Genomic DNA, 27,943 nt, shown 5'->3' with positions numbered 1-27,943 from the left:
AAGGATCACATTCAGTACTACACAATTCCTTGGCAAGACTCCTACTGAAGTCAAAGGGGCACTGCCTAAGTCAGAAATGAAGGAGAGGCTTCAAATACACAGGAGATAAAGCTTGAGATTAAAGTCATACTAAACTCATGTGTAACAACAACAAAAAGTGCCCAATGAAATCTGATGATGCAAGATTACAGCTGAACTTTCATAAACTTCCTACTTGGCTGAAGAATGATTTAGCTCTACACGCACTTCCTTCAGTACAAATTTCCAGTCACTACCTTCCAGATGCAACAGTCCTAACATGGATATGAATCACCGCCTCCTACAGACAGGAGAGCGCTTCCATTAGCTTCCAAGTTCAAATGCACAGTGATTCACTTACGTCCACCTGGCCACCACTTAATGGAGGTCACAGTGGGGCTGTTGAGGATGAATTCCTGGGTAGCGGGGTCATAGGTGGCAGTGGTTTCCAAGCCTCGAAGGTGAGTTCCTATGGGCAGTTAGCACATTATATTTTAACAGTCACAGATGACAACACAAACAAAATTGAACAATGAATTGCTGAACTCCAGCAGTGATGCAGCAAACAATATAACCCAAAAGGTAGAGAGGACACACTACAGTGTACACTTAGAGCATGGAATTTTAGAATTATGGGAGTTATTAATTTGACTGCCTGAGCACCAAGCCAGAAATATAAAATTATTTAAAATGATATAAGTGCCAGTATTCAGGTTGTTCCAAAATTAGGCCCTTTAATTTTCAAGCACCTCCACATTGACACTTCGCTGGTTTTGTATCAAGAAGCATATGATCAAGAAATGACCCACAATGCCATAGCTTAGCCTGATTACACTGACACTGGAATCTGAATAGTTGCAAAACAAAGTCACGTTCATTTAACAAAACATGCTCTAAGAAGTGCTACCATCATTATTCCCTCTCCAATGGGCTTGTATCCCACTCATCTGATAGAGCGGTTTCTCCCAAATCCACATGAGAACACAAGCGCACATATGCTAGATTACTGAATATACTTCAGCCATTCACAGGCTGAAGGTAACAGTTCCATTAACTGCTTCCACTCCCCTCATCCCAGGTCCTCACTTCACGCAAACTGAAGGCAGCTCTATCTACTAGATGACATTCCCTGCACTGATGTCCAGTCAATTTAACTCTAGATGTAGATGACCAGCTGAGGGACTGACTTGATGCTCCAGAGTGGCAGACCATTATAGAACCATTGACACTACATGGGCATTTCATCAAGAGGCTTGACCCTACCCTGATGTATCCATGCACCAATTTCCAAAGTTTGTAGTTCTACCTCTGGTGTCTCCATAGCCAACTTAATATACCCTTACTGAATTGCCAGGCCACCCCACCATCATGAGCTTCAAATCTGACTGTACATAAGCATCTCATTTCAAATAACCGTGCTTTTACTACTAAAATATCTGCAAGTCAGGCTTCATTGTCTCTTGATGTCTCACTGTAGGTGAAGGATAGATCCAAGCTCATTATTCAAAACATTTTCCTGCTGACAAGTTTCAAAAATAAGTGTCCTCCAGGCAGAACGTGCTCATGTTTTGTGAAGTTGTGGAACACATACATGTGATCCCATTGGTCTTGCAAGACTTCAGCAAATGCTCACTTGTGCCTAGGGCTAGGAAACTAGGTCATTGAAATGTGGTTGGGGGGGGAAAAAATGATGGGAAAACATTGAGTATTTGCCACCTCTCCCTAAGCCTGTAAGCAGAGGAAAGGCAACTGTGAAACTGAGTGAAAAGTGGGTGGATAAAGGAGAAAAAACATTCAATTCTTGATGATGAAAAGGGCATGTCACAGTAGGAAGAAAAAGAGGGAATTTAAAAGAGATATGTGGGTGTAGAAACTGGGGTTACCCAGGTGATCTCCAAACTATGGTCAGCTCCAAATGAAAGAACAACTGACTCACTATTTTATCATCTCTTTCAGGCTCTGTAAAAGTCTGCACTCCTGCCTTCCAGCTGAATGCCAAGTAGAGCAACCAAACTGATCAGAGAGAGGCAGAAAAGTCATGCGGATGTAGAAGCTGAAATATGCTCAGATCAACACACCCATATAGAGTATTTTCATTAGTCTCAATCTCCCTCATTTGAATGACAAGAAAAGTGAACATCAAATACACCCAGATACCACAACGATGGGCACATCAGAAACTCTTAGAGATCAAACATTAAACAGAGTGGTATTATGCATAGTACATGCGAACTATTTAAAATTCCAGAAAGTGTACTTTTTCCCCATGGCCAGAACTGCACCTGCAGAGATTCTGGAAAGTGCATGCCATTTTCCCTGTGCAGATAGACATTCTCTGTACAGAAAACCACCTTTGTGAATATACTTGAGCGAATGTACTGTACCATGGCCCATCTCGGTCTGTGCATAAGTGCCAATGATCTCCAGGTTCCAGGCAGGCATGAAGAAGCGGTTCTGCTGTTCCAGGGTTGCCTGGGTGAGGAGGGTGGGCAAGAACATGCCCAGGTGGAGGTCCAGAGGCTCAGGCCGTCCACGATGAATACAGCTGTGCCGAAATGCCGAGGCGTGGAATGTGAAGGGAATATTATGGGAAGGAAGCAAGCGTGATGTTCAAGGTGAAGATTATGGGGGGAAAAAAAAATGGTGTTAAGAATTTAGCATGCATATTTCAGAAAACTAAAGCACTGTCCTTTTCTCTGGTCTGTACTATAAAGAGATCTGGAATACTCAATCATACTGCAGTGCATTTTCCTCTATGCTAAGCAGGACAGCATTTGCAACACTCCCCTTTCTATCTTTGGCTCCAGTTTAAAGAGGAAAATCTATTTCTGATGTAGCATATTGGCTAGTGTAGGGAGTTAATACAAACCAATGAGAAAGAAGATTCTGGAAGCAAGTACACATTTGAATTTTAAATGGATAAAGGCTGGCATGAGTCAGATGTCAATGTTTTAGACTTTGCTTTGGACTTGCAAATTAGACATAGGCAGCATATATGGACTTGAGTTCCAACTATGATCTCCTCCATCCTCCAACACAGCCTCTTTTTCTAAAATTCTGTCTGCTCTTTAGAAGCCTTCAAACAAAAAAGGACAGTGCTCTGCATAAGCAATCAGTCGAAGCTAGTGACCACAACTGCGTGTGAAAAAACATTTATCAGTCAAGGCATCACAAGAAAAGAGCCCCCACCCCGCAACCAAACATGCTTCATTATAATGTGTACCTTCCATTTCACCTAGCCCACTCCAAATTCTATCAGATACTGGTTATCAGGTTATTTTTAGTTCTAGTTCCAGAATCCAGAAGTCTTTGGACACCAGAAAATGTAATGTATTATTATTAACAACCCTTACTAGTTTTGATACCTTCAACTAGTTAGAGAACTGTTTCAGTTTGACACCCAAACCTCCCAACTGTGGTAACCTAAGCTTGTTTCTTTGTTCTGAAGTCTCAAGATAATTCATCCAATTGGAACTTCTTCTGAGAGGTTTCACATAAGGACATTTTGGATACTTTGGTGAAAAGCACATTTCCTCATCTGTTGGAAAGTACTAGTGAGAGGGTAGGATTATTTCTCAATTGCTGACACCAGCACATAGTGAAGAAGGAAAAACACTAGAGTGGCTGGGATGCACGTACTGCAGAAGTGTTGATCCTCAAAAGACATGTCCAGTACCTATATTTTACACTGTACAAATATGTAGTTTTTTCCCAAGTCATTCATAGAATGAACGTAGTTTTCAGGTGACAAATTCAAGTTCCTGAAAGAGCACTGGCCTCAATTTAGAGGCTTAAAGGGCCAGAATACCTGACAGAATGGACTATTCTCTGGACTAGATCTAGATGCACTTTACTATACACTGGCATGTTCTTTTACACAGAGCTTCCTGGTAACAGCAATTCTTTCTACTTTGGCATTTCTGGTAGGGTTGCCAATTTTGGTTGGATGTATTCCTGGAGATTTCATCACGACTTAATCTTTAGGAATTAAAGATTAATCTTTAATTCCTAGAGACTCCAGGCCAATCCCAGAGGGTTGGCGATCCTAATTTCTGGGCTTGTTATAATGACGATCCAAAAGAAATTGTTAGACAGCAATATTGTGCAACTCCCCATGCCTCATATAGTAACCCAGCTGGGTTAGACTTAATGGTCACTAACATTGGAAACATCAAGCTTTTAAAGTGAGTTTAGTGCTGGTGAAAGATGTCCAGCTGACAGTCATGAATAGGGCCCTACCAAATTCACAGCCATGAAAAATGCATCATGGATCATGAAATCTGGTCTCCCTCCCTGAAATCTGGTCTTTTGTGTGCTTTTATCTTATACTATACAGATGTAATGGGGGAGACTAGCATTTCTCAAATTAGGGGTCCTGATCCAAAAGGAAGTTGCGGGGGGTGGTGGTGGTGGTGGTGGTCACAAGGTTATTTTAAGATTGGGGGGGCGGGGGAGTCATAGTATTGCCACCCTTACTTCTGTGCTGTCTTCAGAGCTGGGTGTCAGTGCCCTGCCAGCGGCAGTGCAGAAGTAAGGGTAGCCATACTATGCCATGCCACCCTTACTTCTGTGCTGCTGGTGGTGGTGGCTCTGCCATCAGAGCTGGGCTCCCAGACAGCAGCCACTACTTTTCAGTGACCCAGCTTTGAAGGCAGAGCTGCTGCCAGCAGCAGCGAAGTAGTAAGAGTAGCAGTACCATAACCCCGCCTCCACTACAATAACTTTGTGGGCCCCCCCACAACTCCTTTTTGGGTCAGGAACCTACAATTACAACACTGTGAAATTTCAGATTTAAATAGCTGAAATCATGAAATTTATGATTTTTTAAATCCTATGACCGTGAAATTGACCAAACGGACCATTAATTTGGTAGGGCCCTTGTCATGAAGACTGAAATCCTTGCTTAACACCACAACAGATACAGTACAGGTGGTAACAATACAATAGTCCCACAACTCCACTTCATCAATGAGCCTCAACCATGTGCTAGAGAGGACCTCTTGGGAGGGGAGAAAAGGCTTCCATACACCATTCCAGATTGACAATTACTCTCAAATATGGTGTTTTAAATGAACACCCATTCACTATGAAATGGACTGAAAGCCAACTCATTTCACGTAGGCTACTGAACCTGATACCAACACCTATTAATCACTGCCATTCTGGACTGGATAAAAACTCCTATCCCATTACCTATCATGAACCTCTGAAGCCACTATAAATATCAGGCTAAAAAAAAATATTAACTAGAAGTCAGATATCATCAATGTAGCCTGTGCAATATTATAATAATTACCCAACATTCACAGCAGACATTCTTAACAGACATGTTAACAGTTTTTGATATGGAAAGTGTGAGTTGCTCCAATATACCATCACTCTCACTAGTTGTGTTAGGTTTATCAATCAATCAATACGCTAGTCAGTCACAGAACATGGTGAACATTACAAGCAAACTGATCCTCACCCAGGGATAGATCAATGACACAGCATGCAAAATCAAATCACTTTTGTAGGACAGATTTGATTTAAAACTTGTAGGGGGAAGGAAATAAGATCAGTAGGCAATTGTTTATTCACAGTATATCATCCACTTGTTTCACAACTTCTGGTCTTTAGCTTGTTTGGTTTAGAGCTGGAGCCTGTAGATTTATCATAGTGATGTGAAGAATTCCATCAAGTGACTCTTCTTTGCATTTTCAGCTGGCATAGGTAGTAGTAACTAAAGTAACTGAGATCGAAGCCATGGATTTTGCTATCTGGCCCGTGAAATTACAATATGTTGGGCACATTCCAGGTTTGAATTCAGGAGGTGTAAAAAGAGAACCATTTCATTTTCTCAGCCACTGAAACTTCGCTTGCTGGGACTTGTATATTTTGCAGTCTTGGGCACTGTGCTGCTTAGGGAATAGGATTCCCTGGGTCCACGATCAGTTTTTGTGTTTTGATTAATTCAGAAAGTAGGAACAGGGTTTTTCCCTATAAAACAGGAACTTTCCATGAAAATATATAGCTAAATGCAGCTACACCTAGAATAAACAAGCATACCTATAACCAGTCTTTTACAAACATGTGATGCAACACTTCACCAAGCTACATTATACCTAAAGACATATGGCTGAGTTATTTAGGCTGCTCATCAATGCATTAGCCTAACTTTGCAACTTACGTACCTTAAATTCAGGCACAAATAGAACTACAGCTGACTCCTGTCAGTCCTTGGTACCATAATCAATAGAATGTTCAAGCTCCTTTGGGCAAAAAACTCATCTTTTAATCTTTGTTTTAATAACTATTAAGTTAGTGAGCAAACAAGAAGTGCATTTTTAAAAAAAAGTCATAATTCCGAGTGAGAGACTGTGTTGTCAACCGGTAGAAGAACTCCACTGTGGCCTTAATGGTCAACTAGCCTTTGGGGCATGGGGTTTTCTTGGTTTTGTTAATTTTTTAATTTATATTTATTGTGTCCTTCACCCTTTAGATTTTAACTACAGAGCATCACCACCAATTTATTAGCTGGAGTCACAGCACAGAGGATACCCATTGGTCTCTAAAAGGAACTAACCGTGGCCCATCTCAGTCTGGGCATAGGTTCCAATTATCTGGAGTCCATAGGTCAGAGGTAGCCATTTGTCTTGCTGAGCAACAGTGCATTGGTTTTGTAAGGTGTTTGTAAACATGCTGAAGTGGAGACCTAAAGGTTCAACAAAAGAGCCCAGGCAAGTTCTGCAGGAGAGAAAAAGAAGGATCAGCATCTCAGCCTTACTTTAAGTGTGCTCCTGAAAGAGCTTTCCTCCATCTCCAACAGCTGTACACAGTAGACTCACTTATGCTTCTGGTGTTCATGGACTTAAAAATCTCAATAGTAAACCTTAGACATGTAGAAATCATAAGCAGTGCTAATGGGGAATGAACCAATACCTCCTGAACAGTTCCTTCTTCCTGCAATTTTTGGTTCCTATTATATTAATCACAAAAATCTTGCTCTACTCTTGGACTCAGTGGAAGCCTGGAACTGAGGACCCTTAAAATGAGGGGCATACCATTAGTTTTAATAAATTCAGCTGAATTTCAGATATCTGGCTTTGACTGAAAACATTTAGCTTTCCTGACTCAGAGCCCAATAGAGCTGGTAACTGGAACAGTGGTGAGGCATGGGTGTCCTGTTCCAGCATGGAGTTTGCTTTAAGGAAGTGCAGTCATTCTGAACAGGCCACTATCAATTAGGAGCATTCAGGGATTAGGAAGGAAGAAGCTTCTTAAGGAATGGTCCATGCTTCTTTCAGTACAAGTGCTCTGCGTTACCTTTGTCTGCTTGTACCAGTAACAAGATCATGAACTTTTATCATGGTAGCTATTCTTCAGTTTCAATCACACCATTCCAATTATGAGGAGTTTGAGGGAATGCTATAGCTGGACATCTTTATGCAAAATGCAAGGTATTATTTCACTAAACTGAACAGAACAGTAATTGAGAGATAACTGGTCTGGAGGGAAGGCAATGTAGACACATTACTATGAAAGAGAGGCAAGAGTACATTACATACTAACATGCAGAATTAATTGAGGCAGGACAAAACATGCTGAAAAGTTTTAGTCCACAAGTTATATGGATAGTAAGGTGGCTACTTTCCCTTCGACATTTTGTAGAACTTACGTTTATTAAGTGCTCTTTTCATTTCTTGATCATACCAGTATCTGATCAGTTGATCCTCTAAGACTGGAACGTCCAGGATAAGCAGAAACACAGAGTGCTCTCATTTGTCCCAACCAGTGACCAGAATAAAAAGATGCACAGTGATAGAACCAGGCCATTCTCCCAGCGCACTCACACACACAGACACGCACACACACACCTGGAATGGGAAAAACTACTTGGATCCTGACAGATTTCATTTTGATGTTAGTTTCATATCAGCAAAGTAAACATTTCTTTCTCAATTAGGGCTTGTCTATACAGGGGTTTAATCCATAGATTTGAGTTAATCTGCTTCGAAAACGTTTGCATACACGCAATGCAATTCATTGTAGTGCACTGACTCCACATGTTTTGGGAACTCTGAAGTTCTCTTTCAAAGTGAACTAACTTTGTTACAAAGTGAGTTCGTCTGGTCTGCTGTTCATGTGCATGCAATGCTGCTGCAAACTATTTGGACAGTCTTCCAAATGGTTATCCCAAACAGCTTTGTGGGCAACCGTTACTGACCTGTTTACCTGTGTGCCCTCCTCTGCTCTACGGTCAAGTTGACTGGATGTTCCCTCCCCTGTTTATAAGCTGGCACATAGCCAGATATTATCCATACACTTCTGGATTCCAGTTTATAAGAACAGCTGTGATAATACTCCAGAAATCCTACAACATGCCTTGAGCAGCTGCTTGGAGCCACGCTGACACACTGGATCTTATTGTCATCTGGGGAGAAGCATTGATGTGGGAAACTCTTGCGGCCAACCACTGGAATAAAGACCTTTTTATGGACATTGTTAGGCAGATGCCTGTAAGGGGCCATAACCAGAATGCCTAACACTGCCAGATATAGGTGCTCCTGAGCTGTTTGTACTTTATTAAAATGAGGGACAACAGAAAAAAGAAATCTGGCCGGTGACATGCAACCTGTATTTTTTGAGGAGCTGGACAGGATTTTACATACCTACATGCCATCCAACCCAGGAAGCTTCATAATTGTTTCATAATTAAAAGCCATTTTGTTTCAGGCTCCAGCTCAGACATACGGAGTTATGAATGTCCACCATCTGCAATGTCTACAGCCTTACAGTCATCTGCTGGTACCACCACTAGTGCTACAACTAAACATATGTCAGACAGTAAATTACCTGTATATATAAAAACAGTCTTTATCACTCAGTAAAACCACAAATTAGTTTGTAGTCAGGACCAGCAAGATTCCATAGATGAAAATATTGATTCTTTCATTTGTGCAACAAGTTCTCCCTTTTGTCTTGTTCAGAACAAACATTTCATTGACATAGTTCAATCATTACCACCAGGCTACACTACACCCTGCACAGCAGACATTGCCGGAAGGATGCTGGAGAAAGTGTCTGAGAGGGAAACTGAACAGTGTGCCGAAAAACACTGATGGGAAATTCATTAATCTGAGTCGTGATGGGTGGCAGTGCTCCTGTAATATGTGCTTGTGTCACAATAGGAGATGGCGTTGTCTAGCTTACAAAAACAACTGATACAGCAGGATACTTAAAGTAGCAGCAGTAAAAGCTATAACAAACTGTGAACGAATATTCAAGAGTCAAGTAGATATCTTTGTCACCAACAACGCTGCAAGTGCAGCAAAGATGAGACGATACACAGAGATAAGGAAGGGAACCTGAAAACTTGCAACATATGGATGCAGTGCTCATTTGATGCATCTTTTAGCCAAAGACTTAAGCATAACTCCAGGAATAAAGGAAAATGTTACAGAAATTGCAAAATAATTCCATAATAACCACCTTGCTTCAGCTTCACTGAAGAGAGCAGGAGGATCCAAACTAATTCTCCCCTAGGATGTATGATGGAATTCAGTAGCTGAACTATTTATTAAGAACTAGCCTACTCTGATGACAATTTATGATGAAAATCATAACAAAATAGATGGATCTATCACAAGCAAAGTAGTCAAACTTTAGTTTAACGCCCACCTCAACTTCTAGTACAGTACTGATCTGTGTGATGGCTCATTGTGTACAAGCTGAAGTCCAGCTGTGGGACCTGAACCCGTGATTTCATGGGCCTGAAAGGAAAGAGTAACCAAAATGAGCAACATGGACACTGCTTAGATGACAGGACTTGTTTTCTTGCTGGAAGTGAATGCCACCTCCAACTCCTTTCACAAAGAAAAATTTTACTGTATATAGAAAACATCTTAAGTTCTACCGACAGAAGTGAGAACACTGATATACACTCGGGCTTTTTGCTTGAACATCACAGGCTGCAAATGAAGACAAGACTCTTTGCTAGAGCCCAAGAAGGCAGGGTGGGAGGAAGAGAAGTAAGATTATTTCTCTCTCGCTGTTTGGTAATGTAGATCTTTTCAAATTTCAAAGCAACCAGTGACAACCCACACAGCATGATTGTGGTATCTTACCACAACTTATTAACCTCCATATCTGGGAACAAAGTATGTTATAAGCAAGGCACTGTGTTTCCTGAGATTCCACAGCCAGTGAAATCCTTCCTCTCACCCTCACTGCAGAACTCAGTTACAGGCTTTTAGCTTTTACTTAAAAAAATTCCCCAACTTTTCTAGCCCTTCAGATTGTTGAGATAACCTTCTGAATGACTTAGTTTAGTGACTTCCTCAGCCTACAAACAGCTTGAAGTAATAGGACTGAGGTTTGACCTGCTTCCATTGATCTCAGTATGATGATAATTCTGAAATTTAAAAGGTCAGTGCAATGAACTGTTTTGCGAAGAATACTAACAGAAAAAATCCAAGTGATGTACCTATCCACCATTGCTGAATATAGTGGTGGACACTGGGACACTACTATGCATGGTAATCGGGGGCCTTGCCATAGTATTGAGGTTCCGTATGTTGCAAAATGTTCTGAATCTTAATGGTAAGCATGATGCATGCAGAAACCAGAGAGAGAGAGAACACACACACACACACACACGGTCTTCTATCTCTTCCCTTCCCCCCCACCCTCCTTTTCCACTCTGGATAAGTTTCTCCCATCTGTTCTTGTTGTCTCCATTCACACACTCCCAGTTTCCTGCATATCATCAAGATTAAATGGCCTCTGATTTGGGTCTGCAAGACACCTTCTTTTCTAAAAGCTCTCCAGTATTCATTTGTTCTGTTTAGCATTGAACACATCTCCTCTGTGTAGTAAAGACTTGTCCCTTCGGTGTAAGTGCTTCAGGACAACAAATAATTTGTTAGACATGCCCTATTCATTGTTAGACATGCATTACTCATTGTACAGGATTAGCTACAGATGGGATTATGTAAAATAGTGCAATGTTAATAATGGAAAGAGAAAGAATTGAGTTCAGTAAACTCTTAAACAAGACATTCTGTACATCTGAATGGAAATTCTAGAGAGTTTTAAAATATGTTCAATACTTATAGATTTCTCTATGCAGGGTAGATTAAAAACAATAAAAATCATTTTTTAAATTTAAATTAAATACAGATTTAGAAAACAATTTAAATTATAATTATGACAACCTATGTTAAGGCCTAAACTTACTCAATCTATTAAAATAATTTTAATTAATTTGAAAAATACTAAGCAGTGCATATTTGTTGCTGTTATAAAGAAAGTCAAACCTCTGAATTGGTGGAAGTCACTGGCTAAGTAACCGGAATCAAGAGTTTGTTGAAGCACTAAACTTGCTTTTGAAAGCAGTAGTCTCATCTGCAGATGCAGAGAGAATATTTTCTTCATTTAGGTTATTCAACTAGTTTGGTTCAATGACTAGTTGATTCCTTAATTTTGAATGAGAGAGTTGAAAAAGCAGGAAAGTTTGTTTTCCTCTTCCAATGTATTAACAAAAAACTAGGTGGGAAGAAGAGATCTACTAGTTTGAAAATCTCAAAGGACACAGTGATTAGAAACAATAAGTTCATTTCACCAACTACAGATAATACTGATTTATTAAAGTTAGTTAGTTTTAAATGCAAAAAATATGCTTTGATAATTTTTTTATCCTTATCAGAAAGCTTTATTAGTTAAAGAAAACAAACTTTAAAATGTTTTTTATATATTTAAGTGAATTTGAATGTCCATCCAAAAAGAGCCTGATACAAATAAGCAAAAATTAATCATCTAGTAGAAAATGGTAAATCATTCATTCCTTATTTAAAATAATAAAACTATACAAATTAGGACTCTGAATAAATGTAAGATAACTTATACAACTGCTTAAATAAATGTCTATAGATATAGTGTACCTTCCTGGTTAGTTTAAAAAAAACAAAACAAACCCCAAACCCCGCACCCACCAAATTTAGTGCAAAGACTATTTATTTGCAAGTCAACATCAAAACAGAAGAGTAGGACTGGAAGGGACTTTGAGAGGTCATCTAGTCTAGTCCCCTGCACTCAAGGCAGCACCAATAACTAGACTATAACTTGACAGGTGGTTGTCTAACCTGTTCTTAAAAACTGCCAATGACAGAGATTCCACAATCTCCCTAGGCAATTTGTTCCAGTGCTTAACTACCCTGACACTTCGGAAGTTTTTCTGAATGTCTAACTCACACCTCCCTTGCTGCAATTTAAACTCATTGCTTCTTGTCCTATTCTCAGATGTTAATTAGAACAATTTTTCACGCTCATAAGTCATGTTTTCTAGACCTTTAATCATTTTTGTTCCTTTCCTTATGGACAAATTGGAGAAAATCAAATATTTTCTGAAATGTGGTGTCCAGAACTGGACACAATACTCCAGCTGGGGCCTTATCAGCACAGAGTAGAGTGGAAGAATTACTTCTCCTGTGTCACTTACAACACACTCCTGCTGATACATCCCTTAATGATGTTTGCTTTTTTTGCAACAGTGTTGCACTGTTTACTCATATTTAGCTATTAAGGTACTACAACCCCTCCAGATCCTTTTCTGCAGTACTCCTTCCTAGGCAGTCATTTCCCTTTTTGTATGTGTGCAACGGATTGTTCCTTCCTAAATGGAGTACTTTGTATTTGTCCTTATTGAATTTCATTCTATTTTCATCACACCATTTATCCAGTTTGTCCAGATCATTTTGAATTTCAATCCTATCCTCCAAAGCAGTTGCATTCCCTCCAAGCTTGGGATCATCCACAAACTTTGTAAGTGTACTCTCTATGCCATTATCTAAATCATTTAAGAAGATGTTGAACAGAACCAGACCCCACTCAAAATACGCTCTTCCAGCTTGAATGTGAACCACTGATGATTACTCTTTGAGAATGGTTTTCCAGCCAGTTATGCACCCACCTTATAGTAGCTCCATGTAGGCTAGTTTTCCCTAGTTTGTTTATGAGAAGGTCATGAGAGACAGTATCAAAAGCCTTACTAAAGTCAAGATAATGCCACAGCTGCCACTTCCTCCCCTCAGTAACAAGGCTTGTTACCTGTCAGTGGTTACCAAACAATAAAAGTCAACCTTTCTCTAGGAAAATAACTAAAATGTGTAAGTGCAAAAAAACCAATTTAAATCAAGGTTTCCTGCTTGCTGATCTAAATCATGAATAAACTGGGCGATGTTAAGTTATTTTTATTCCAATCAATGCACCTGGCTCTATGGGTATGTCTACACTGCAGTGTAAGCCTGTGCTTGAGCCTGAGTTTAAGCCTAAGCCCCTCCTCCGCTTGCATCTACACTACAATTGTGCTAACCCAGGGCTCAGAACCAGGGTCCCAGGACCTTGCAGGGCACGAGCTCGAGTTAAACTGGAACCCATGGTATGAGCCCTATTGCTTTGCAGCATAGACGCTGTGACAGATTTCTGTTACCCAATCTGCCCAGGGCATCAGGTGATTAGGCTGAGGCCGCAGGATCTTTAGGGGAGATGACGGAGCACACCAAGTGTCTAAGTTTTAAAGCTTTATTAATAAAATAATAAAACAGCAGTGAGTGTTTGGACTGCTCCCATGTCACTCAAAGGAAGCAAGAAAGCGTTAGTACCCCAGCCCTAACCCACTTTCATACTCACACACACATGACATGAGGCTGGCCAAGCCTGGGTGTAACCTAAGAAGAGGGGGAGGGGTGGACGGGAGTTCTTGTCCCGTGCACGGGTCGCCCAACATCCGCTGTGATCTCCAACTTGCTTTGGCTCTTGGGAGGGTTTTTAAGTCCTGGGTTCTTTTGGGAATGTTTTCGTTTTAGGGCACTCTGTTCCTGGTGCTCTTTGTACCAGTCCAAACTGGCTTGCTGTGGCCTCCTCGGCATTCCCAAAACACACCGGCTCCAGAGACTTTGCCCCCGCCCTCCCCCGTTGGCCTTCGCCGTCTCATTTGATCTCACCGTCTTTACTGCAATCTCTGCAGCACTGCTCCACTTAGTTCTCCTCTTCTCATGGCTGGGCAGCTGCCGACCTTTTCTCGAGCCCATAACCTTGGACAGGGGCCAGCGTTTTATCTTCAGACAGAGCTAGCTGAGGTTTTGAGTTACCCCGTTCTCTGCTCTCTTCCTCCCTCCCCCTTTTGGCCTCTCACAACCTGCAAAGGATTCCTCCAATCCACACTCACACCTTTGACCCTCCCCTGAAATGCCTTGCGATGCTTGTGACCACGTTAGCAACATACAATGCTGCTTTGCCTCCCCATGGGACCCCCTGAGGGATTGAGTCCTTGGGCCTGTGACAGTCTCCCCGCCTTGACCCCGAATCAACATTTTGTTGTGAGGGGGTCACCATTTCAGTTTCCACCCGCCCTCTGATACGGTGGCTAGGGTTACTGTTGGCCTTCTACATAAACAGCAATATAGCACGAACATGCTACAGATTTCTTGGGTTAAATATTATTGGAGCTGGGAGCACACTGAATCCCATGTTAGCTGGTTCCCGGCCTCAATTATGGTCTTAATCAGTCCCTGTAAGGTATCCTGCGTGTGGAGGGCCAATTCGGCAGTATGCCTGAGGGCGGCAGGTGGCCACTGTCAGGTGGGTGAGATCCACACTTATGACCAGTCCATGGCCTTTTCCAATTGTTCCAAACTCTTGTTTCTCATGGCCCCCTGCACAAGGAGCCACTATGGTCTGCCTTTTCCAGGGGGGACAAGGACAACGTATGCCTGAGGAGGGCGAGTTGGAGGGTGGCTCCCTCCCAGTACAATTGGGAAGGAAGGCTGGGACCTGAAAGCATGTCAAGGGCAGGTAAATGTCTAAAACTTCCAAGGTGGCATTCAGGAGGATCCTGTGTTGTGTGGCTGCCTCTCATTTAGTGGTGAGTAACATCTGCCCCCACCGCTGGTGGAGGGAGATGTGGAGGTGTTTTCCAAGAACTGTTTCCTGAAGATTAGGAGCTAAGCGGAGGCGGCTACAATTTAGAAAGGGTGCTGCAAATTGTTCGGGGCAGGTAATATTTATCTCCCCATGCTGGCGGGTCGTGTGTGTGGATGAGTGAGTAACATGCGTGACATACCACCATTTGGGACTGTGGGGATTAGGTTGAACTTTACACCATCCGGGGACTAACACTGCAACCACATCCCAATGCCAGCTGTCAATGTGAAGCAGTGACTCAGATGGCATGTTAAACTCTTTCCCTCCCAGTGGAACTGTAAACACTGGCAGTATGGATGGAGGTTTTCCTCCTTCAGAGACAGGGGCCATTGTTCCCACGTGTATGCAAACTTTTTGGGAGGTGGGTTTAGGTGGCAATAGGACGTACTGTTGTCCCATGGGGTGTTGCCTGAGGACGTACGGGGCCCTTCTGGATTGATCCTGTCTGGGATCCAGGTGGAGAGGGACACGCAAGGCTGGGGGACCTGAGGCTCTCGGCAGGGGGCCACCCCTGGAAAAATACCCAGGTTAATACATGATGCCACATTTTCAGGATGCTAAGCCACAATTGCCCCCCTCCCACTGCTTGACTCGGGTCCTGGGAGTCAGCTGGAAGTATCCCACAATTCCATGAAACAACTTCCTTAATCCTCTCTCTAGCTCAACAATCTGGAATCCAGATTGAAAATGGAAGACACTCCCCTCTGTAAATGGCTCAGGTCACGTTAACCCATTCTCTTCTGATCACGGATCTGCAAGCACAGTATCAGCAAGCCTCCTGGGTTTGCAATGGAGAGAGAACCATCAAACCTTTTGCAAAGTCTGCTGCTTCCTGGTAACATGCAGGGAGGGGAGTAAAGTTTTCCCACAGTGCACCACAGCCCTAGAGCTAGAGCAGCCACATTTCTGGGGGGTGGGAGAAGCTAGGGATGCTGGGATATGTTTATTCTGACTTGGGTCTGCACACTGCAGTGTGGATGCCAGAGCCCTAGGTTCAAGCATGAGTTAGGAAAGTCTTAACATAGGGTTAAAATACAATGTAAATACTCAAGTCCAGGATTCCCTAACATAGGGCAGCTGACTCAGTCCTCCAAATCCTGGGCATTCAAGTTTGATGATTGAGCCGGGTTTCACTCTCCATACTGAATGTATGCAGTGTAGTTGTAGCCATGTTGTCCCAGAATATCCAGAGACACTATGCAGGTCTGGAAATGCACCCTCTCCATTCTCTGATTCCCCAAAGGGGTTTAATACTCTCTAAGACTTAACAGATGTTCATTAAGCATATTTAAAAGTATTTTCCAATTGCTTGTTAGCCAATCAGTTCTTCCCACCTTCCCAGCGTGATGTTGAAGGTCGTTCAACAAAAGGTAGTCACATACCAAAGTCCCAAGTTCAAAGTTCTGTCATTTTTTTTGTTTTTTAAAAAGTTCCTGTAGGCTACATAAGCTACTGAAGGAATTTGCTCAAATTTTCAAAAACAATTCCCATGTGGACAGAACATTTCAACCCAGAAGCTGAATTTTTTTTGAACATTTAGTGTGTGAAAACAAGGTTTGTTACAAAAATATTTCAACTTCCATAACTGAGAGTCTGACTGGCAACCATAAAAACACTTTGCACTTAGCTTTCTCACATAGACAAAAGCTATTACAAAATAAGTTAAGGTGTGAACTGAAAGCACAACAGCTATTTCACTCTAACTCCCTGTATAGATAAGCCCTTAAATAAAGGACCACAAATTATTTCCAGAATGTTAGTGAAGCCTCACCATACCCCTGGTGAAGTATTATTCCCATCTGACAGATAAGGAAAATGAAGCAAAAAGTGAAAAGTTGCCCAAAATTATGTAGCAATTCAGTAATGGAGTCTTATGCTACTAGCCCTTGTACATAACTTAGGTACATGACAAATGGAGGATACTCAAATACAAACACTGACCTCTAGCCAGAAATCAACTGAGCAATTACTGGACTTTGTTACATTTTGCCTCAAGTATAGTTACATATTATCTTTGATTAAGAAAAAAAACTTTTGCTCAGCACAAATTTCAACATCTGCTCCCATTTTGTCAGTTGTAAAGCAAGTGAAATCGTCCCCTTAAATTTCTTCTGCATATTAACTCAATACCAAAATCCTCCTGTATATTAGTATATTATGTTAAACAATTTAAACACAGAGTAGAAGGAAACTCAGTTACAGTTTCCACATAAATCCCTACTTCAATACACATACATATAGTACTGTACTTTATTACTGCATATGCTAAGTTTTCTGCATTAATTATGTGTGACATATGAAGGAGCTAAGGCTGTTGCCAGAACGATAACTTTGGACTTCCTGAATTTTGCAGTTAGAGCCTGAGCCACACCCATTTGAATTTATGGTCTACTGACTGCAGTGGAATTTAGATCAAGTCCTATATTGTCATCCATAACACTGCAACAACATAGGATTGTTAGTGCAAACACCACCTCCACTTTGAATTTCCTCATTGGAAGAATTATAATGTTTTGTACAATTCAGAAAAATATACAAAAAGGGCTACCTTACAAGAGAGAAAATGGGAACTGCTATGTATATATAAATATAACTGAATTATATTCCATATATAAAATACTAAATAGTCTTATTCATTTAAGTTAGAATAATTCACTGGACCCGAAATACATCTATAAATCCAAGTCTGTACATCAAAGACCAAATGTATCCTGTTACACATGTAGCTGAGAACACTCCAATTTCTGTAAAAATAGTTTTATCAGCTGTTCCCAATGTACAGTATTTACGGTACATTGCAAAAAAATCATGAAAATTTGCTCCCAAGGCCACAAGATCTACTTGCCTACTCTTTTTCCATAAGAATAATTGAGAAGTGATATTTTACTCCATTAAAAAAAATAAAAAAGCCTCACCCAGGACAAGTGAATTAGAGTTTACCATAAGTATCTAAGTTTTCTAATCAACAATGAATTTGAATATACATTTTAAAAAAAGATATATTCCGTGTTGAAAGAGCACTTCCAAAAGAATCACTTTCCAGAACAACTATGCCAAGAGATTTAGAACCCCTGATTTATCTTGGGAACTACAACCATTTTTGATGGGACAGTGAATCTTAATGAATTTGGTCTATCTGTCCAATCCAGTGTTTCCATGGATTTCAATAGGAGTTGGACTGAGCCCTTAGTAGGTACAATCAGATGCATATTTATTTAAATGAATACATCTCCAAGTACACTCATGCCTTTGCGCCTAGGTATTTAACTTTGCAGTCACTCTTTGAAGGTGTTAACTGAAAGCTACGTCAGACATTGATTTCTCAACTAAGTTTCTTAAACTGTGTCAAAGGTGCTTAACCATATTCAGAGCTAAATTCATGGCAAGTTAGACTCTAATTCAGCTGTCAAAGACTTTTTTCCCCCAACTTTGGATAATACAAAAAAATATAAGAGATCAGCTAAATGAAAGGTCAGACTTTAATTCTTTGGGCTAAAAGAAACATTTCAAACCCAAAAGCATTGTTTTGTCTGAAAACTGTCTTAGGACCTCTTCAACAATAATACAATAGCTCTATTTACAAAGTGAAGTAATCAGCTTCATAGACGTACGTTAAAGACAGTGAACTCATTTACCCCATTAATTAAAACAGTCAAAATATTTAATTCATTATGGTTAATTTAGAATGACTAAGAACCAGATTTTCATCTTAAGGGAAATTTTTACTATCTTTGGCATTACAGAAGATTTGATCATTGCTAGGTTTATAATAAAGGAGTCTGAGGAAATGGATCGACACTGTAGTCAATAGATTTGATCCCTAGGGAATTAGGGCTTGTGTCAAAGACCACTGAAGTCAAGACATGGAGGCTATGGCTCAGGTTCCTAGTTTGCTTTCAAAAATTGAAAAAAGAAAAAAAAAAAGCTCTGATTTCATCGATGATGCAGAAGAATTTTATTCCAGCATCTGCTTTGCATCAGAGTCAGGTACCTTTTAAACCAGTAGATTTCATCAGGATCTGCAATCCCATACTCTCTTAGCTTCACCACCATCCGGGCGCTCTTCCTGATGGCCTCTTCATAGCGCTGGCTGCGGGAGAGGAAATTCAAATCCTCATGCTGGAAGTCTGGATCATTCAGAACTAAGGCTTCTGAGGGCACAAGGGAAGCACAGAAAAGGAATTAATGGTCAAGAGATGAAAACAGTCATCCCATGAGGAAGGGTAAAACTATAAGGATTGTTATGCCCAGCCCTAAGATCCTAAAATCTGAAGCAAGTTCAGGTGCATTTGCTAGTCGAATTACTTCTTGCGGTGGATCATTTTCACATTAAGTGCATGTTCAAACACCTTTTAGTCAGTAATTCACTGGTATGGCACCACAGGGCACTAAGGTACTCATATGGTTCCCGTTATTGTAGTGTATCTAGCCTTGTAGCACCCCTGTTAGGTAGAGAAGTGCTACATTAGCCACATTTTACAAGTGGGGAACTGAGGCACAGAGACACTAAATGTCTTGCTCAAGGTCACACAGGAAGTCTGTGGCAGAACAAGGAAACGAACCCGGTCCTAGGCTAGTGCCCTAACCTCTGGACCATCCTTTCCCATATGGGGCCCCTGGGTATAAGGCAGGGGGCAGGACGCAGTATCAAGCACCTACCTATGAGCACCTTGCCTTATCTAGGGACAGAAGATGGAAGATTTCCCCAAATGTGGTGTCCAACTTACCTGGCGGGGAGAAGGGCAATACTACAACCCCCCCAATGGAGCTCCCGGGGGTGGTACACACACAGGAATGGGAGCGCCCCAGGATCCAGTGGGGGGGTCTTAAACTGGGCACAGAGAGGGGTAGGGGAGTACCCCACCGTGGGAGGGGGGTCCCCTCAGAGCCCGTGGGGGAGGGGCGCCGGGGGCGGCTCCGCCCCCTGAGGAGGGGGGGTCCCCTCAGAGCCCGTGGGGGAGGGGCGCCGGGGGAGGCTCCGCCCCCTGAGGAGGGGGGTCCCCTCAGAGCCCGTGGGGGAGGGGCGCCGGGAGCGGCTCCGCCCCCTGAGGAGGGGGGTCCCCTCAGAGCCCGTGGGGGAGGGGCGCCGGGAGCGGCTCCGCCCCCTGAGGAGGGGGGTCCCCTCAGAGCCCGTGGGGGAGGGGCGCCGGGAGCGGCTCCGCCCCCTGAGGAGGGGGGTCCCCTCACAGCCCGTGGGGGCTCAGGCGCTCACCGATCTCCCTGCGGCGCCGGGTCCGCTCGGCGCCCCCATCCAGGAGGTGGGTGAGGAGCTCGGGGTTGAAGGAGGCCGAGTCACGCTCCCTGCGCAGGTCCTTGTTCATTGCGATGGCGGCAACTCCCCGACTCCGTGACCCCCTCCCGGCTCGCACAGCCTGACTGAGCGGCAACGGCGGCAGCAGCAGCAGAAACCGGGGAGCAGCAAGCCGCACTCCCAGCCCCGCCCCTTGCGTGGTACGTGGGAGGGCAGTGACCCGAAGAGAAAGCGATTGGCGCGCGGCTCCGTCACTCACCACGCGCGCATGCGCAAGGGCCTGCTGGGTGACTGCGTTGTAGCCTAGTGCTAAACTAGCTCTTTGCAGGGGGCGGGGCCAGGGTTCATTCACCGGTGTGCTCAGGGCGAGCGAACCTCTGCCCCAGCGGTTCCTTCACCCCAGCCCAAGGTGCAAAGGGGGAGTGGGGCTCGGGCCAAGTAGCAGGTCAGGCAGCGCTGAATTTGTGCCAGGGCTGAGCCCTGGCTCTGGGTTTGCTGTATCGGTTATGAAAGAAAAAAAATTGCTTGAGCTCCAGCACCTCTTTCATTACAAATTAAACACTGGAGCCATGGCCCACAGCCTAGTAGGTGACAACCCTTGAGGGGAACACCGCATATCCAGGAAAGGTTGAGGCAGGAGTTATTGTGCTCAGGAGGGGGACGATCAATGGGTTAAGACGTTAAAAGGCTGTGTCTTAAAACACAACAAGGGGGAAAAAACAGCCCCTAGATCTGATCATCTACACTTTGAAGGAACTAGCTGCCATAGCAGGAATGGATAGCACTGACAAACAGACACAAGTGACGTGCTACATCCTGAGCAGATGCTGCATATACCTCCAAAAGGCCCCTGAGGTTCTTGTGTTTTTGAACTTTGGTATCAGTTGCATAATATGCCAGGCAAGTTTTTGTTGTTGTTGAAATCACAGTCAGTCCCACCCTGCATATACAATGGGTGGAACTAAATGCATTGCAACAAGTAACTATTTCAGGGCTCTGTGATGCAATTAATGCAGTCCAATGAATTAATTGCAAAGAACAGTGACATTTTAGGGCTCTAGCAGTGCATTCCTGCAACCACAGCACAGCTATAGTACTGGAGATCCCACACACACCTTGAGAGACACAGCAGTAAATCAAAACAGAAACATAAATGTGCAGGGCTTTATGGGTTACAGCTACATCATTCTATTATTAAGTGCACATTTGTTATTTAACATATTACAAACAAGTCTGGGTGCTATTATGCTAAGCACTGCAATGCAGTTACAAAACAAAATAAACTAATTTGATATAAAGCCTTCTTAAGCTGAGTTAAGTGTTCATAACAAAAACGGCATTGATTTAACTAAATCAGTTTTCAAACTAAATTAGATAAATGGGCATTCAAACTGAGCATAAACTAGTCCACTGCCAGTAGCATCAGAGCTGGAAATAGAATCCAGGTAGCATTCCCAGTCCCCTCCGCTATCCACCAACGTGGTACCTCTCCAGGAAGATTATTTCACAATTTAATTTTAAAATCAACACAAATAAATATAACTGGTGAAACGGATAAAGTGTAGCCCATTAGCTTCATAACATTGTATAGGTACTAAACATAAGTTACTGGCCTGGATTTCTCTATTTTAGATGCATATCTAGCCTCCTACCTTTGGAAACTGTGACTGCCCCCTGTCCAATGCACCTGTGTAATACATTTTTCAGAAATATGTGGGAAGCAGCCAATAACTATTAAAGCCACGGGTTGCAACACATCATTGGCACAAAGCAGAGGGAGTGATTAAGGGAGGCAGACATTCTTTAAATAGCTGGGAGAACCCGACTATGCACATTCAGTGGCATAAGCTCCTCTGCAGGGCTTTGCAGCTGCCACCTGCAAGGGAAGACTGGGCTGAGCAATTTCTTCTAATCATGTGGCCAGCCGCCTGGCCACGTGGGAAGGCAGAGGGAGGAGATTTATTGCAGAGCTCTTTCTAGCTTCCAAGTTCCTGGTGTGTGTGTGTAAGCAAACGTCCCAGGGAGAGAGGTAAGGGGCAGCGCATTGTATGACCTCTTCCCCCAAGGGTCCCAAGAGAATGAGGGAGGGTCACAGAGACCCTAACGGAGGGTGAGAAAACCACAGAGCAGGCCCTAAAGATCCTGAAAGAGAAATCAGAGGCAAAAGGGTGGGGAATGGGGTGAGCTAAGGAAACAGACACGTGACACAAAATGTGGGGGGAGCAGCCCTGCCAGGTTGTGTGGTGAGTTAGGCTCCCCTTAGCATGAATGACTGAGGTTCCCAACTAAGCCGCAGGAGGTAAATGGCTAATGTGCTATAGCACTGAGCATGAGGTGACCCCCAGATTTTGGGAGAAGAGACACAGTTCCTGCAGAATGTTGGAGCACAAACCCCTTGACCCCATTATACACCTTCGGGTCCCCTGAACTCTTGCCAGCTCTCCTTTCCTCACAGACTGCCCCCAAACCCTCCAGTTCCCCCTCCTTGTTCTCCCTTCTTCCCCCCTTCGCAGTCTCCTCGTCGCTCACTCTTTTGCTTCCCTCCTCCCCCAGTCAATTGCTGCTGCTGTGGGTTGCCAACTGTCTAATTGCACAAAACTGAACACCCTGGCCCCACCCCCTGCCCCCTCTGAGGCCCTGCCTCCCCGCCACTCCAGCCCCCCTCCCCAATGGTTCCTGAAACTTTAATACCAATAGTAAACCCTAAATAGCCTGATCCCAACATGCCAGAGATGAGAGTAGTAAAGTGAGACTACCCTGTCTGCTACTTCTGAAGCAAGTTTTCTTTAACATGACAGTGGGAAGTGCATGAAACCCTATTTGAAAGTAGGTGGTTCAATACAGTAATAAATGTATGACAGGGAACAATCTTGTCTTGACCAGGACTCCTTCATTTGTAGAACCTATATGTCAAATGCAGACTGCATGTAGATAGGTCTAACTCCATTTACTTTCTGTTATTACTAAATTAGAAAGTCAGTATAGCCCTTCAGATTTCGGACTCAAGTTACACAGCTGCAGTAGAAAACATTGATCATTACTAATTTGGAAAGGTGACTTTGTTTAGATTTTTGACGGAGTCCCCTAAGGATAGGGCCTCACTCATGCCAATTGGTTATCAACTCTAGTGCTGCTAACTCAGAGGAAAAACCATCCGTTGCTAGATCACAAAACAAATTTGGTAAGTTATTTACATGCCAAATCACCAAGGTCTTCTTCCCAGTAGATCTACATTAGTCAACCTTCTTAGCCTATTTCCCAATGAATTATTTTAGTTGTAGGAGGGTTAGTCACATCCTAACAACCTAAGCTAATCGCCTATGTTTGTGACAGTTCAAAAAGCTTGCACACTTTGTCTTATGTCTGCATACACCTAGAACTTGAAAGGCCGGGTGAAACCATTAGCTATGGTAGATATATGCACCGTGTTCTATAATCCCAGTTAACAAAAGTAACTTGTTCAGTTTTAAAACTATTCTGCAACAATTGTGAATGGAACCTGTTACAACACCCACACATCTGTGATAGTCTTTAAAACACATGCACAAGCACACACGCTTTCTTACTAATAGGTACTTAGCTTCAGGATGCGGTCAACTGACTGATTTGGGTCATCACCCAACAGAAAGTCTGTGTGTTACTTGTCAGAGTGCAGGGCAGATGCACCTGTTTTCACTCACTCACTCAGGCTTTCGGTTCCCCTGGCCATCACCTCCGATGGGTGGAGACCCATGTCTCACTGCCTTCTGAACAGGGTACGTCCAAGCTGAACAGTTCCCTGCCTTCACAGTGGTATTCTCAGCAAAGCCAGTCTGCTTAAACAGGCCTGCTTGGGTTCTCTTCAAAGACATTTAACAGGTGTAATGGCTACAGTTATAAGATACCACACAGGCTTAATGCATCCATTGGGTTTTTTTGTAGGTACATTTTGGGGCCTATGAAGGTTGAGTAACATCCCGTTAAATACCTGCCCAGAATTTTGTCTGTGCTGTGCAAGATGCTGCCCAGTCCTGGTGTTTATTATTTTCCTTGGGAGATTAACTCTGGATCAGTCGCCGATGGGGAGACACTGCGAACATTTGGCAGGTGAGAGCAGCTTTTTTCAGACCAGTGCTACTTTCAGTAGTGTCTCTGTCATGTCTGTATTTCCTTTTTTCTTCCTTGCGTCCTCACTTTTTAGGGTCCCTGCTGCTGAGTTCACTGAATCGATTGTGTTTCAGGTTACACTGTTATGACATGGTCCAGTCTGAAGCCATCCTGACAGCCCTGCACAGTTCAGTCCAGCACCAGGTCTGTGTTTGCACCAAATTTGTGGAACCGTTCCAAGCCCAGCTTGGATCCCTGTATGTGGCTCTGGGAGAGATTGAGCAGAGGGATGGTAAGTGCTTCTTTGTTTTCTCCTTATGTGAAAGAAGGAGCTGTCTGTCTGTCTGGGGAAAAGGAAAAAACCATGCACCAGTTAGGCCTCTGGCCTCCTATGCTCTACCTCTCCACCCCAAGCAACTGTTCTATTAGGTGAAGAAAATCATTCAAACTCGCTCTGAGACACAGCATGTCTTATGGTTAGAGCAGGTGCTATTCCCAACTCTGCCACTGATTTCCTGTGTGACCTTGGGCAAATCACTCCTCCGCTCTGTGCCTCTGTTTCCCCAAGTATAATAGCCTTATCCACCTTCATAAAGTACTTTGAGATTGGCACATGAAAGGTGCTATAGAAATGCCAAATATTACTACTTTTGTGGCTATGATAAAGGACCTTTCCTCTCTAAAAGATGCCTTATCTCGGAACCCTGTGATCGCTGCTCTTTGATATCACTGTAGAAGCAGCAAAGAATCCTGTGGCACCTTATAGACTAACAGACGTTTTGCAGCATGAGCTTTCGTGGGTGAATACCCACTTCTTCAGATGCAGTCTTGCATCTGAAGAAGTGGGTATTCACCCACGAAAGCTCATGCTGCAAAACGTCTGTTAGTCTATAAGGTGCCACAGGATTCTTTGCTGCTTCTACAGAACCAGACTAACACGGCTACCCCTCTGATATTTGATATCACTGTGTGCAATTGATCAGGTGGTTTTAAAGTACAGGACTGAGGGTCAGGAGATCTGGGTTCTATTTCTAACTCTGCCATTGAGTCACTGTGGGACCTTGGGAAAGTCACGCCTCTCTCCCGTGCCTCAGTTTCCCCACCTGTAAAATGAGGAGGATAATTATTAGGCTAACAGTGTTGCTGTGAGGACTGATTAGCCTATAAAGTGCTTGGAGATCCTCGGAGGGAAGGTGCCACAGAGACAAATATTTTCTATCCTTATCATTTGGGATTCACATAGCTCCACAAACAGGACCCGATGCTTGTGCATTGAGCGCCGACACAGTGAGCGAGGTGCAATTTCTACACAGCTAAAGCAGCAGGGATGTGTGTCTGCACATGTACCCTGGGAAATTAAGGAGAATTCCCCCACACACACCCCTCCCCAAACCTTTCTATCCCAACCCTGAATTTTCAATAACTCTCCAGCCTGTAATTGCCTTTGTGTCTGTATTTTGTAATTTGCAAACACATTTAACTCACTGCATTGTAACATGCTGTTTACCTTGAGCCACAACTTAGAAATCTTTGCGTCTCTTCTCCTTCCCTCAGAGCATCACAAATACATGGCATGGAATGGGAGGCGTTAAAGCAATCCGACAAGCTCGGTGACGAAGGGCGCCAGATCCAATTTGCTATGGTGGCCTGCGGATCATTTTATTTACATTATAAGATGTATAAAGCAAATCTTGGCTTGGCTGTATGACTGCCAAGTGAAGCTGAGTGGCTTTGTCCCAGGCAACACCTTGTAATAATAATTATCCGTGACTGGAATTCTTCTTAATTAGTTTGAGACTTATTACATACCTGATTTGTAACAGCGTGCCTTTCTGGATTGCCTTCCAGCTGACTGTCTCCAAGCACAGTCTAAACATGAATGATTTCAGTCTCAAAGGGAATTGTTCCCATTTTGCAGGCGAGGCAGTGAAACAGGACTAAGACCAGAAAGTCCCACAGATAGTCAGTGACAGGGCTAGCTTCAGAACCCAGGACTCCTGGCCTGCCACAGCTCCTGCTCTATGGAACAATCTCCCCATAACTCTCTGCTTCAGTCGTTCTCCACCTACTTCTAAAGTTCAGCTCTACCCCTTATTTTCTCCTGCCTCTCTCTCAATTTCTCTTTCAAGTCCTAGCATGTAACAGTGGGGGTTCAGTCTGTGCAAAAGATGCTACGTAACAGTTCTCCTCTCAAGAAGCTGCATTCATTATTTTATATTTGCAGGCGAGAGGCCTGTGCTGAAGGCTCGGGTGCTGATGTGCGTGGAAGGGATGAATCTGCCCTTGCTGGAGCAGGCAATACAGGAGCAGCGGCGATATTTCCAAGAGAGACAGGGGCAGGTGGAGAGCAGTGCCTCCTAGCCTTGCTGGAGGAAGGTGGTGTTGGACTGAGTCCAGGTCTCAAATGCATCACTTGCCTTCCGTCCTTCTCTGCACCCTGCTGATATTCTGCTGTTTTGGCACCATGAGCCCCAGTCTGGTTCTGAGGTTGCTGTCCCTTTCTACCGTGTTTCAGGTTTTGGATATCCTCTGAATGTGCATTTGCCTTAGGTGTTTTCAGGGGCTCATTTTTAAATCACTCTTTTCTGTCCTGTCACATCGATGGGATGAACTGAGTGCCTGTGAAAGTTGCGGATACCGGGGTTTAAGCTGGTTCACCCTCACACTTCTGTCAATAAGCCTCAGACCTAATCTGAAATACCCTCCACTATTCCAGTCATGGGCCCCATGCAGCTCTGCCAGTTTACCTCAGTCCTGACCCTTACAAACTCCCACGCTTCCAGTGCTCAAGCCTGTCTGGAAAAGAGACTGGGAAGCATGCTGAATTGAATAGAGGACAAGACCAAATCCTCATCACGCAAGAGCTGAGTCAGGATTTGAACCCAGGTATCTAGAAACAAGAAAATGATGCACCAATTAATTGCACTAGTTGGTGCATCTTTGCAGTTAAAGTCAATATCTCAGACAGACGAGCGTGGACAGTGTCTGTTGACGTCAGTGGGAGTTGTGTTTGAGGAAGGAATTTGGCCCAATGAATTCTGAAATATAAAATTGTGGTGCCCTGCAGACGGAGGTTAGTCATTTGTTTCCCTCCTTTACAGGACAAGAGTAGGAGAGAGTCTGATCCTGGAGGTGCTTTCCCTTAAGAAAATCTAAATTGTCTGTTTTATTGTATTGAATGTGTTCTTTGAGTGAAATGTTCATAAATCAAGGAGATGAAAAGAGCATGCAGCCTGCTTCTGTTAGTGATTAAAAACTGCATTCATGTTAAGGGGCCTGAATTCATCTCTGCTGCAACTCTGCTGAAGACACTGGGAACTGAGTCCGGGTGTTGTTCTTTAATAATGGGTTTCTTCAAGGGTCCCTGGCTTTGGAAGAGCTACAGGAGGAGGACATCAAGGCCTGTCTACACCTTCAGAACACAGTACAAGACCCATCTGTTTACCAAAGCCATACTGCTGTAAATGAAGACAGACAAACATTAACATGGGGCGGGGAAAGAGAATGTCTGTGGGAGGGGAATAAAAAAAAAAAAACTCACTCAGCTGCTCTAGAAAACCTCCCAAGGAGAGGTGGGGAGCAGCATTCACAGACATCCAACTGGACAACACTTTGCACTTCAGTTAC

General features: G+C 43.3%; 2 protein-coding genes across 6 annotated transcripts in view; one reads left to right on the top strand and one right to left on the bottom strand.

Annotated features, from left to right (window-relative positions):
• Positions 1 to 20,426, bottom strand: part of ACOX1 (acyl-CoA oxidase 1) — a 39,526-nt gene extending 19,100 nt beyond the window's left edge. The window contains exons 1-4 of one of the 3 annotated variants that reach the window (XM_044983422.1): positions 20,192 to 20,426; positions 18,971 to 19,130; positions 6,584 to 6,744; positions 380 to 487 (exon numbers count right to left, since the gene is read on the bottom strand). In XM_044983422.1, the coding sequence (XP_044839357.1) occupies positions 380 to 487; positions 6,584 to 6,744; positions 18,971 to 19,130; positions 20,192 to 20,300 (538 nt within the window). In that variant the 5' untranslated portion in view covers positions 20,301 to 20,426. Of the gene's footprint in view, positions 1 to 379; positions 488 to 2,402; positions 2,564 to 6,583; positions 6,745 to 9,678; positions 9,771 to 18,970; positions 19,131 to 20,191 lie in introns of those variants that run through there. The other 2 variants (XM_044983424.1, XM_044983423.1) reach the window with 2 other exon arrangements.
• Positions 20,335 to 27,587, top strand: TEN1 (TEN1 subunit of CST complex). 3 transcript variants are annotated; one of them, XM_044983430.1, is made up of 5 exons: positions 22,051 to 22,259; positions 24,152 to 24,316; positions 24,451 to 24,608; positions 26,541 to 26,713; positions 27,418 to 27,587. In XM_044983430.1, exons 2-4 carry the CDS (start codon positions 24,228 to 24,230, stop codon positions 26,675 to 26,677), a joined length of 384 nt encoding a protein of 127 aa, XP_044839365.1. In that variant the 5' UTR covers positions 22,051 to 22,259; positions 24,152 to 24,227; the 3' UTR covers positions 26,678 to 26,713; positions 27,418 to 27,587. The 3 variants fall into 3 exon arrangements, with proteins under 3 accessions (XP_044839364.1, XP_044839365.1, XP_044839363.1); XM_044983429.1 differs by lacking the exon at positions 22,051 to 22,259 and adding an exon at positions 20,335 to 20,430 and having other exon boundaries at positions 26,541 to 27,587; XM_044983428.1 differs by having other exon boundaries at positions 22,053 to 22,259; positions 26,541 to 27,587.
• Positions 27,588 to 27,943: the final 356 nt, after the last annotated feature.

This window comes from Mauremys mutica, chromosome 12 (genome assembly GCF_020497125.1).
Source record: "Mauremys mutica isolate MM-2020 ecotype Southern chromosome 12, ASM2049712v1, whole genome shotgun sequence".
Taxonomy (NCBI): domain Eukaryota; kingdom Metazoa; phylum Chordata; order Testudines; family Geoemydidae; genus Mauremys; species Mauremys mutica.
The sequence above is the reverse complement of the archived record's forward strand: the minus strand, read 5'-3'. Positions and strand labels throughout refer to the sequence as shown.